Raw genomic sequence first — 13,035 nt, forward strand, 5'->3', positions numbered from 1 at the left:
GGATTATTGCGCTCCCTTATGAGACAAAGGCAGAGTCTCTGAGGAAGAAGGATTCATTTTAAAGCCTTTGAAACATGTTAGACAGAAAGAAAAAAACGGACTGATTCGATACCGGAAGCTCCGGTGTACTTTTACCTTTTAAAGACTCTGCCTTTGTCTCATAAGGGAGCGCAATAATCCAGTGTATGCAGAGAGGGACTGTTCCTCTGTATCCACCACTTTTTACTTAACAGCTTTTTTGATACCTCATATCTTTGAGGATTTAAAGTGTAAGCAGGCATTTGTGAGAGTGTGTGTTGTCCAGCAATAAAGCGCGTGTTTTTAAAAAAACAATATCACACTATTTGAGTCTCTTTTTTCCACATATATGCGGTTGGAGATTCCACCATACTTCCAGAGGAACCATACTTAAAGAGGCTGAGGGAATATCAACTGCTGACCCACTGAAGTTTCTCTCACACCCCAAGAGGAAAGCTGTGTTCCATAAGAGAAATCCTCTACTGTGCAGATCACTGTGCACTTTGCACATACTCACTTTTATTAGTGGGGTACTACATTTCAGTTTTATAATATATTTGTCTACATCCCTGTTTTGTATACATCAATATTTGTGTGGTTTTTTTTTTCATATGAAACATTTTTATATATATAGATATGGATTTATCCATTTAAGTTTGCATTCTGATATCTATTTATCCATCCTGTCATTTTTTTATATATACTACCTCTGAGCAACCAGCACTACTTTGTCCTTTTACATGCCCTCCTGTTCCTTCATAATTCGTTTGGTGGGTGTATTCTGTAGTAGAGAGGGAATTTTTCCCTGTCTTGTTTCAGTCTCCACCCTCCTTAAAGGGACAGCTGCTTCAAGGTTGGATTTTTTTTGATTGGGAATTTCTGCCTTCTAGTACACGTATATACATAAATTTATATATATATATATATATATATATATATATATATATATATATATATATATATATATATAAATATATATTATCTGGCTCACATTTTTAGCGCCCTTATATCTTTTTCACTTTTTGTTACACACATATATATATATATTTATATATATATATATATATATATATGTGTGTGTGTGTGCGTGTGTCTGTGTAAGTGTCTCTGTCTGTGTGTGTGTATTCATAAAACATATAAAACATATATGTTACATGTATCATTATTATTCTACTATTATTCTTTTGTTAAATTATTTCTATAATTAACTTTTATAGCTATACAATATTTGAAGACATATGTGTGCTTCCAGAAATAGTTTATTGTTGTATTTTTTTAACTGAATAAACAACAATGTAGCTTTGCATTTTTTATATACAGTATATCTTATGCTTCTGTTTAGCATTATGGCAGTTTGAAAATTAGTGTCTTTTGGGAAATAAGAAAAACTTTTTTTTTACATGAAAAGAATGTAAAATATTCACTACATGAATGGAGAAATGTAACAAATCTTTAATATTAAAATATAGAGGTAACTTTGTATTTCTTTAAACAAATCAAAGTTTTTCAGCATCTTCTTCCAAAGGGATTCAGTGTGTTATTTATTATTTTTTTTTATTTTAGTATTTATAATATACAGCTCACAGCAGATTACAATATATTACAATATATAATAAAATATCTTATAAATAGTTGATAAACCAAGCGAATATGTTATTCCCTTGTTATGCCTTTATCTTAGCTTTACACTATTATTTCTAATGTCAAAATTCTTTATAACCCTAACCAGCATGTGATATATATCCCCTTTTAGAAAATTATATATTATACAACTTAATTTAATTTATAATGTATGTATGTATGTATGTACAGGTATGTATGTAGGTATGTACAGGTATGTATGTAGGTATGTACAGGTATGTATGTATGTACAGGTATGTATGTATGTATGTATGTATGTACAGGTATGTATGTAGGTATGTACAGGTATGCATGTATGTATGTACAGGTATGTATGTATGTATGTACAGGTATGTATGTATGTATGTACAGGTATGTTTGTAGGTATGTACAGGTATGTATGTATGTACAGGTATGTATGTAGGTATGTACAGGTATGTATGTATGTACAGGTATGTATGTATGTACAGGTATGTATGTATGTATGTATGTATGTATGTATGTATGTACAGGTATGTATGTATGTACAGGTATGTATGTAGGTATGTACAGGTATGCATGTATGCACAGGTATGTATGTGTATATATATATATATATATATATATATATATTTATATATATATACTGTATGTATAGCCTGTTCTTTAAAACTGAGTTTTTATGTATTCTGACTTTCTAACTTTCTAAATACCTCAGTAATATGTTTAGGTTCTTTGTAGCACAAACCGCACGAAGCATCTGTTTCAGTGAGACACAGGTTACAAAGAAAAGCAGTGAATTACATACAAAATCACATGAATTACAGTTAAATGTGAGCTATTATTATTATTATCAGGTATTTTGTAGAGCGCCAACAGATTCCGCAGCGCTGTAAACATAGTCGTGTACTGGATAGCTTTTGTAGGGGGTCAAGTGGGTAGAGGGCCCTGCCGAGAGTTTCACTGTTGTAGTCGGCTCTTATGAAGCAATCTGTAAACAGCTGGGCCCATAGGCTTACAATCTAAGGGGTATTTTATATACATATATATATATATATACAGTATATATACACCCCTGAGGGACTCAGCTCTCACTTTTTATTAGGAAATGTATTTTCTAGAAGCACAAATGAGAAATATGCTGCCTATGCTGGCGCTCGGTTCTAGTTGCCCCCCGCTAGACATATTAACATAGAGGAGGGAGGTTAAAGAATAAATCCCAATGCCCATGTTGAACTGTGATTGTTTCTCTTGGACGTTCATCAGTGTCAGCTACTATTTAAATAATCATTCTATAATAATTACATTTTCAATAAACTTAATGCTTTGATTTCAGTTATATGAGAAGCAAAACACATTTCCTGTATTCAATGTGAAAACAACTCATGGAACATAGAGAAAATCGTCTCTTTGTGTATTGTGCTTCTGACAGCTGAGATTTCAGTGTAACCCAGTGTTGCTCTGCCATAAAATTTAGAGACATTCAAATACACTTCTACAGAATTTTATATTTACCTGAATAAGGTTTCTTTTGAGTAAGAAGCTCCCATATAACAATGGAATAGCTAAAAGGGAAAAAGAGAATCAGAAAACATTACTGTAGCCAATGTGTCAGACACAATATTATTTTATTTAGTCCCTGCTTTTCAGCAGTAGCCGATACAAAAGTGCAAAGACATAAATACAAATTATAAGCTGCAGGCAAAACATACTGGATACTTTATACTGTTATAGTTATGGTTTTATATCCCTCTGTGTTCAAGTAGAATATTTACAACTAGAATTATCATTTTTTGTAAAATATTTGACGGAACATAATAATGCATTTTATTATTGACCTGTCGCGCATAGATCTATGTTATATGACTAACTCGCTATCGGCTAGATTATGAGTTGTGCGTTAAGGTAAAAAAAGCAGCATTAACAGGTCCTAACTCTGCTTTTTTACTACCGCTGCTATTACGAGTCTTGCAGGTTTAGGGGCCCGCACACTTTTTTTAGCCTTACCACAAGCCGACTTACGTAAACTTCGTAAAGCCTTTTTTCTATGGGACTTCCATAGCGCTGGTATTACGAGTCTGTCCTGGGAGACCAAAAAGTGAGCGGTACACCCTCTCCCTCCAAGATCCATAACACATTCTAAAATCAGTAATTATAAGTTTTACACTACAATGCTGTAGCATAAAATTCATAACTAAAGTGCTAAAAAGTACACTAACACACATAAACTACCTATTAACCCCTAAACCGAGGCCCTCCCGCATCGCAAACACTAAAATAAAATGATTAACCCCTAATCGGCCCCTCTGGACATCGCTGCCACTAGAATAAACATATTAACCCCTAAACCATCACACTCCCGCCTCGCAAACACTAGTTAAATATTATTAACCCCTAATCTGCTGCCCCTAACATCGCCGCCACTAACATTATACTTATTAACCCCTAATCTGCTGCCCCCAACGTTGCCGCCACTATATTAAATTTATTAACCCCTAAACCTAAGTCTAACCCTAACACCCCCTAATTGAAATATAATTTAAATAAATCTAAATAAAATTGCTATCATTAATTATATTATTACTATTTAAAACTAAATACTTACCAATAAAATAAACCCTAAGCTAGCTACAATATTACTAATAGTTACATTGTAGCTAGCTTAGGGTTTATTTTTATTTTACAGGCAAGTTTGTATTTATTTTAACTAGGTAGAATAGTTATTAAATAGTTATTAACTATTTAATAACTACCTAGCTATAATTAAAACAATTCCCTACATTAAATACAATTAAATAAATTAAATTAAATTAGCTAAATCACAAAAACAAACAAACACTAAATTACAGAAAATAAAAAACAAATGACAGATCTTTAAACTAATTACACCTAATCTAATAGCCCTTTTAAAATAAAAAAAAAAAAGCCCCCCCAAAATAAAAAAAAACCCTAGCCTAAACTAAACTACCAAGGGCCTTTTTGCGGGGCATTGCCCCAAAGAAATCAGCTCTTTTTCCTGTAAAAAAAAAATACAAACACCCCCCCAACAGTAAAACCCACCACCCACACAACCAACCCCCCAAATAAAATACTAACTAAAAAAAACTAAGCTCCCCATTGCCCTGAAAAGGGCATTTGGATGGATATTGCCCTTAAAAGGGCATTTAGCTCTATTGCAGCCCAAAGTCCCTAATCTAAAAAATAAACCCACCCGATACACCCTTAAAACAATCCTAACACTAACCCCCGCAGATTTACTTACCGGGAGAAGCTTTGTGTATTTTTTCTGTAATTTTACTTTTTTTATTTTTTGTAACTTTAGGGTTTGTATTTTTTAACCATAGACTGCTTATCGCCTAGTATATATATAAATACAAGTATATATATATATATATATATATATATATATATATATATATATATATATGTGTGTAAAATTAAAAAAAAAAAACTTTATTGGAAAAAAGTTTAAAAGTCACATAGATAACATGTAAAAATATGTAAAAATCCAATTGCAGGCCTGCAACAAGGTTTAGAACAAACTGCCAAACATGTTTCGGGCCAAGTCTCAGCCCTTGATCACTGGCATAACCTGTGTTCCCACCTACCAGCTCTATTTAAAGGCTTAGTATTCTGACAATTTTTATTTTGGAAAGCTATCCGCTAGATTTAGAGTTTTGTCGGTAAAAACCTGTGTAGCTAATGCTGCTTTTTTTCCCAACGCACCCTTCCAACAACGCTGGTATTTAGAGTTGTCTGAGGGGCTGTGTTAGGCTCAAAAAAGGGTGCGTTGAGCCTAATTTAGCTCCACTTCAACCCTCAATACCAGCATTGCTCACGGTAGGGGTAAGCTGGGAAAACGTGCTCGTGCACGATATCCCCATAGGAAACAATGGGGCATTTGGGGCTGAAAAAAAAACGGAATTAAGGTAGAAAAAATCTGATTGGCTGATGCAATCAGCCAATCAGATTAAAGTTCAATCCAGCCAATAGATCTGATCAGCCAATAGAATGCGAGTTCAATATGATTAGCTGATTGGATCAGCCAATCGGATTGAACTTTTTTTCTACCTTAATTCCGATTGGCTGATAGAATCAGCCAATCGGAATTGAAGGGACGCCATCTTGGATGGCATCCCTTAAAGGAACCTTCATTCGTCGTTAGTCCGTCGGTTGAAGAGGATGGCTCTGCGTCGGCTCCCTTGAAGATGGCTCCGCTCCACTCCAGATGGATGAATATTGAAGACGCCACCTGGATGAACACTTCTACCGGATGGAGGACCTCTTCTTGCCCCGCTTGGATGAAGAATTCGGCTCGGCTGAGTGAAGACGACTCAAGGTAGGATGATCTTCAGGGGATTAGCGATAGGTTTATTTAAGGGGGGTTTGGGTGGGTTAGAGTAGGGGTATGTGGGTGGTGGGTTGTAATGTTGGGGGTATTGTATTTTTTTTTTCAGGTAAAAGAGCTGATTACTTTGGGGCAATGCCCCACAAAAAGCCCTTTTAAGGGCTGGTATAAGAGTTGATTACTTTTGTATTTTAGAATAGGGTAGGGAATTTTTTATTTTGGAGGGCTTTTTTATTTTATTAGGGGGATTAGATTAGGTGTAATTAGTTTAAACTGCTTGTAATTCTTTTTTATTTTTTGTAATTTAGTGTTTGTTTGTTTTTGTATTATAGAATAGTTTATTTTATTGTATTTTAGTTTAGCTAATTGTATGTAATTTATTTAATTAATTTAATGATAGTGTAGTGTTAGGTGTATTTGTAACTTAGGTTAGGATTTATTTTGCAGGTAATTTTGTATTTATTTTAACTAGGTAGCTATTAAATAGTTATTAACTATTTAATTGCTATTGTACCTAGTTAAAATAAATACAAAGTTGCCTGTAAAATAAATATAAATCCAAAAATAGCTACAATGTAATTATTATTTATATTGTAGCTATATTAGGTTTTATTTTATAGGTAAGTATTTAGTTTTAAATAGGATTAATTTATTTAATTTTACGAATATTATTTTGTTTGATTTAAATTATATTTATGTTAGGGGGTGTTAGGGTTAGAGTTAGGTTTAGGGGTTAATAACTTTATTATAGTAGCGGCGACATTGCGGGCGGGAGATTAGGGGTTAATAATTGTAGGTAGGTGGCGGCAATGTTAGGGAGGGCAGATTAGGGGTTAATAAAATTTATTATAGTGTTTGCGAGGTGGGGTGTGGCGGCTTAGGGGTTAATACATTTATTATAGTGGCGGCGAGGTCCGGTCGGCAGATTAGGAGTTAATAAGTGTAGTTAGGTAGCAGCGATGTTGGGGGGGCAGATTAGGGCTTAATAAATATAATATGGGGTCGGTGATGCTAGGGGCAGCAGATTAGGGGTTTATAGGTATAATGTAGGTGGCGGCGGTGTCCGGTTGGCAGATTAGGGGTTAAAAAAAATTATTAGAGTGGCGGCGATGTGGGGGGCCTCGGTTTAGGGGTACATAGGTAGTTTATGGGTGTTAGTGTACTTTAGAGCACAGTAGTTAAGAGCTTTATATTCACGCGATAGCCCATAAAGCTCTTAACTACTGACTTTTTTTGTCGTTAGGAGTCTTGTCGGTAGAGGGTCTACCGCTCACTTCTCCCAAGACTCCAAATACCAGCGTTAGGCAGATCCCATTGAAAAGATAGGATATGCAATTGGCGTAAGGGGATCTGCCGTAGCCTGGAATCACGGTAGGGAAGTGAGCAGTATACCCTTTCCTACCTGACTCTAAATAACAGCGGGCGGTAAAAAGCAGCGTTAGGACCCCTTAACGCTGCTTTTGACAGCTAACGCAGAACTCTAAATCTAGGTGTATGTTTTTGCATCCCTGACACGTTAACAAATAGGTTACATGTGTTGTGTTACATGTAATTCTAAAGCATATATCAAATTCTTTGTTTGTACTGCTTCATTTAAATTTGGTCCCTTGTTCAATATGAGTGCAAGTTTTACAAATGTTGCCATTGGACTTATTGCAGCCTATTCTTCTGGTGAGCCATGTTTGATTATTATTCTGAGGTAGCATTGAAGGAGCCAATATGCTTCTCAAAGTTTTTGCTCTACGGGCAGAAAAATGGCAACCTTCAGCAATAATCTTCTTAAGTTTGGCATCACTCTTAAGAACTGGTAAGCAACTACGTACAATGCCACATATGATTGTGTAATTCTTACTGTAACTAGCAATGAAAGTTGGCTTGATACCTATTCTTTGTTCTGATTGTTTCTAATTCTTATCTTTATGTATCAGATCCTCCCTATTCATTGTGTCCACTTTAGATTTGGTTTAATTCAAAAGATTGACATTATATCCATGAGCTTTTCATCTCTGATGAGTATGTGTGGCATGTAATTGGTATTTATGCTCTGTTGTGCAATTTAGTTTAGTTCTAACTAATTGTCCATATGGAATGGATTCAATGGTGTGTCTGGGGTGACAAGATGTGGAGTGCAAAATGGTGTTGACTGCTGTACTTTTTCTATAGAGTTCAATCTCATTGGAGTGTGTTTCAATACAAGAAGTCAAAGTGACATCCAAAAAATTAATAGTGTTGACATTCTCAGTCATGGTGAGTTGAAGGTTAAATTTGTTACAGTTAGCATATTCAAGAAACCGAAAAACATATTGTTGGTCTCCATCCCACACTAACATCAAGTCGTCAATGTACCTACCAAAATAAACAATATTCTCCTGAAAGGGATTATTGTCTCCAAAGACGTGGCACCGCTCCCAGAATCCCATATAGAGATTAGCATAGGAAGGGGCGAATTTCGCCCCCAAAGCAGTGCCATGTCTCTGGAGTTAATACTTGCCCTCAAACATAAAAAAATAATGTGAAAGAAGATACTCAACCGCAGTGTAAATAAATTGATTGGTGAAAAAAAACATATGTGGTATGATTGGTTAGAAAAAAGTGTAATGCCTCCAATCCCGACTCACAGTATATATTGCGCCTTCACAGGAGAGCAATTCGGCATCCTGACAATCATCTAGAAATCAATATCAATGTTTATAATAGGCATGAGTGTTCGATATTAAAGGGACGGTCAACACAAAAATTGTTATTGTTTAAAAAGATAGATAACGCCTTTACTACCCATTCCCCAGCTTTGCACAAAAAACACTGTTATATTAATATACTTTATAACCTTTAAACCTCTAAATTTTTGTCTGTTTCTAAGTCCCTAAAAACAGCCCCATGATCATGTGCTTTTGTTTTTGCTTTTCACATCAGGCGTGTGAGCCATATAGATAACATTGTGCTGACGCCCGTGGATTCTAACACAGCACTAATTGGTGTAAATGCAAGTCAATAGATAATAAATAAAAAGTCATGTTAGGGGTTAAGAACTTTAATATAGTGGCGGCGATGTTGAGGGTGGCAGATTAGGGGTTTATAAGTGTAGGTAGGTGGCGTCGACATTGGGGGTGGCAGATTAGGGGTTAATAAAAATAATGTAGGTGTTGGCGATGTTGGGGGCAGCAGATTAGGGGTTAATAAGTATAATGTAGGTGGCGGCGGTGTCCGGAGTTATCGGGGACGGCAGATTAGGGGTTAATAAATGTAAGATTAGGGGTGTTTAGACTCGGGGTTCATGTTAGGGTGTTAGGTGTAGACATACATTTTATTTCCCCATAGGAATCAATGGGGCTGCGTTAGGAACTTTACGCTGCTTTTTTGCAGGTGTATGAGTTTTTTTTTTAGCCGGCTCTCCCCCATTGATCCCTATGGGGAAATCGTGCACATGCATATTTTGCAAGCTCACCACTACCGTAAGCAGCACTGGTATTGAGGTGATATGTGGAGCAAAATTTTGCTCTCCGCTCACTTTTCTGCGGCTAATGCCAGGCTTGTAAAAACCCATAATACCTGCGTTGTCTGTAGGTGAGCGGTGAGCATAAACTGCTCGTTAGCACCGCACCCCTGTTCACGCAAAACTCGTAATCTAGGTGAAAGTAAACAAATAAATATTGACAATGTTTGTAAGTATGTTTTTTTTTTCATTTTCTTTATTTTCATTGGTGCATTTATTTGGATAAACAAAACAAAAATCAGATTTTCATTATGAATTTGTATTCGTCCAAAAACTTATGTTTGTCTCCACTATTTACTATATTCTGTTATTTGCAGTTCTAGAAAGAAATGTAATAAAAATACTTATATCTTCATGTTTGTGAAGTTTCTCTAACAATTAACTTAAAGGGACACTGAACCCAATTTTTTTCTTTCATGATTCAGATAGAGCATGCCTTTTTAAGCAATTTTCTAATTTACTCCTATCATCAAATTTTCTTCATTTCTAGATATCTTTATTTGAAAAAGAAGGCATCTAAGCTAAGGAGACAGACCATTTTTGGTTCAGTACCCTGGATAGCGCTTGTTTACCAAAAATGGTCCGACTTTTAAACTTACATTCTTGCTTTTCAAATAAAGATACCAAGAGAATAAAGAAAAAATGATAATAGGAGTAAATGAGAAATTTGCTTAAAATTGCATGTTCTATCTGAATCACAAAAGAAAAAATGTGGGTTCAGTGTCCCTTTAAATGTAGTAATTAGCTTAGATGTAGAAGTGAGAGATATGGTAAGTGGTTAGGTTTTCTGCATTATAATAATTAGGTTTATACGCTACAGTAAGGGTTAAACCATTAATTTACAGAGAGGACGGCAGTATCGTCACATGATATACATTTCTATCTAATAATACAGTTATTCTTGTACAAATCTGGACAATTTTAGAATAAAGATGATACAATCCTATATATAATGTTATACAACAAACTAAGCAGATAAACAACTCCTTAATATACAGTAGTAGCAGAACATTTCTCCCATACAATACTATTCGTAGCAAATCCTACAATACCTGTAAACATCATACTTGATTCCTGGAACTCGACTACTCTGCAAGAAAATCTCAGGCGGTATGTAGTTCAATGTCCCCCTAATGGCTGATCGTTCAATATATTCCATATGTGTAGAATGTTCTTTCCACCGGGATAATCCGAAGTCAGAAATCTAAAACCAGGAGAGATAAAAGCTCATGAGGCTCAAATGTAACGTCTATGTAAGAAAACATCAAGCACTGCACATCTGTGGTTCGCTATAAATGATTTAGAAAACCCTAAAAAAAATAGTTTTTGAAGATTTACAGACTAACTTTATTGCTGATAGAGTTTTTATTGAATTTCTGTAACATAGAAATATACATTTTATTAGTAGGTAAGAGACAGAAGGTCCTTTGGTTTGCCGCTTTCCTTCTGATGTGCATCAATAATTCTTAGGGCAACCTTATGTATATGTCAGGACTCATGAATGATTTATCAGTCTTGTTTTTACCACTACTGTATTTCATAACTCACTAATTCTTTCTATAAAGAAGCACATCTGCAAACTGCTCTTGAACCTACTTTTTCCAAGACGATGACCTCTTTGTGCTGATATTTCTCATTCTGTGGCTAAATCTTCCATTCTTACCTTTATTAAATACCCTAATATACATAACGGTTCCTTTCCTTTTGCTTCTCTCACCTCTCCCATCTAAGCTACACTTCTACACATATTTGTAGACCATGTAAGTAACCTCATTTGATGTTTCTTTATTATTTATTTCCTTCCCATAATGATCAGTTTATTCAGGGGGATACATTTATTCTGCGTTATTAGAATGTGATTTTTTTTTTTTTTTTTTTTTGGTATCATGAATTGTATCATCTTCAGACACCTAGGTACGTTGTGACAATTTCATGAAGAATGACCTCTATGTCTGCTTCGGTAAACCATTGACGTTGTACAGTGCCAGAACTCATTAGTTCTATTTTGAAACATCAAAAATATACCTCAAATATGTCATTATTATTTTATAAGCAATTGCTATTTGTTATTGGCCTTTTTAAAGGGACATTCTCTATTCTTGACAACTTTTAAAATGATTCCATAGTGTGTGTTCATTTGCATATATAGTGATATTACATGAAAAATCAAAAAAGATCCCTTTAAAATTGTAGAAAAAAATATATCTTAAAAGATGAAAGTAAATGCATTTGCTCAAACGCAATTTAATTTAACATGCATTACATTTTTGATGGGTCACTAAAACACATCAAAAATACTATTAAAAGTACAGCTACACTCATAATAAAATGCAATAAAAAGTTATAAGGGCACAACTATATGAGGTATCAGGTGTTAGAAAAAAAGCACTGCAAAGGGCTTTAACATAGAGATACATACATATACAAAAACGAGGATAGCTACCGGTAGGGATGGGCGAATTTTTCGCAACATTTGAAAAACGGCACGAATTTTAACACATTCGTTCGTTCGAATCAAATTTCGAATGTATACATAACATTCTAACATTCAATTTTTGAATGTTCGGTTTCAAATTTTATGATTACATTCGAAAATATTCCTTTCGAAAAATTTGAATTTAGATTGTAATAGTATTTCTAATGCTTTTTCTTTAAATGTAATATTCGAATTATGCAATATTCTATATAGAAACATTCAAAATGATATATTTGTATCTATTATGTATCACTAGATTCCCTCCCAACCACATGAACTATTGAACTTCTGAATAGTATTTGTTAAATAGAATGTTAAATTCAAAATTTCGAATGTGGACATTCGATATAATTATAAACATTCAAATTTGAAAGTGACATTTGAAAACTGTAAATAACATTTGATTATAGAATTTTTAAGAATATTCATTCTTATCAATATTCGGATTTATAATTCAAATTTCGGTAATAACATTCGTTCTACATTCGAAATTTGAAAATTTACACATTCGCCCATCCCTAGCTACCGGTATAGTAAAACATAGGTTTATTCAATTATGAAAAGCATCAGATAGTGGAAAACGGGGCTGATGCGTTTCGGCTTCACAAGTTTGCCGTACTCATAGCCTATATATCTATTCCTACAGAAATATAGGTATATACATGTATTTTACATGAACAGTATATATAGAAATATATATTTCATAATAAAAAGTACGTTCTTTTTTATGTGAAGAACATAGGAATGTAAAATATGCATTTCTTAATTTAGCGGTCCGGTTAGCACACTTGAAAACTTAGTATTCTTTAGGAGCTTTATTGAAATATTACATATAAAAATATTTTTGAAAGTTAATAAATATTACAAATTATTAAACATATGTATGTATGTATAAAACATATATATAGATATATTCTCTGGATTATTTAGATATTGCTTAAATACTGAAGAAATAAGTTTGTTTTAGAGGTCGTTTCCCTAAAGCTCTGGTCGGGAGAGATTATCTAAGAAATCTTGTGAGTACTTTGAGGTCACTTAATGACGTTTAGGAGGGAAAAACTCTAGCTTGCGAGCTGTCTATCTTACTGTGCAGGTTCTATG

The 13,035-nt window shown here is 34.2% G+C and overlaps 1 protein-coding gene across 1 annotated transcript in view; it reads right to left on the bottom strand.

The window, feature by feature from the left end:
• The window catches only part of ANKK1 (ankyrin repeat and kinase domain containing 1), a 108,970-nt gene that overhangs the window by 18,819 nt on the left and 77,116 nt on the right, over positions 1-13,035 (bottom strand). The window contains exons 3-4 of the mRNA XM_053690123.1: positions 10,511-10,662; positions 3,133-3,182 (exon numbers count right to left, since the gene is read on the bottom strand). Coding sequence (XP_053546098.1) covers positions 3,133-3,182; positions 10,511-10,662 — 202 coding nt within the window. The remainder of the gene's footprint in view (positions 1-3,132; positions 3,183-10,510; positions 10,663-13,035) is intronic.

The sequence above is a fragment of the Bombina bombina genome, chromosome 8, assembly GCF_027579735.1.
Source record: "Bombina bombina isolate aBomBom1 chromosome 8, aBomBom1.pri, whole genome shotgun sequence".
Classification (NCBI taxonomy): domain Eukaryota; kingdom Metazoa; phylum Chordata; class Amphibia; order Anura; family Bombinatoridae; genus Bombina; species Bombina bombina.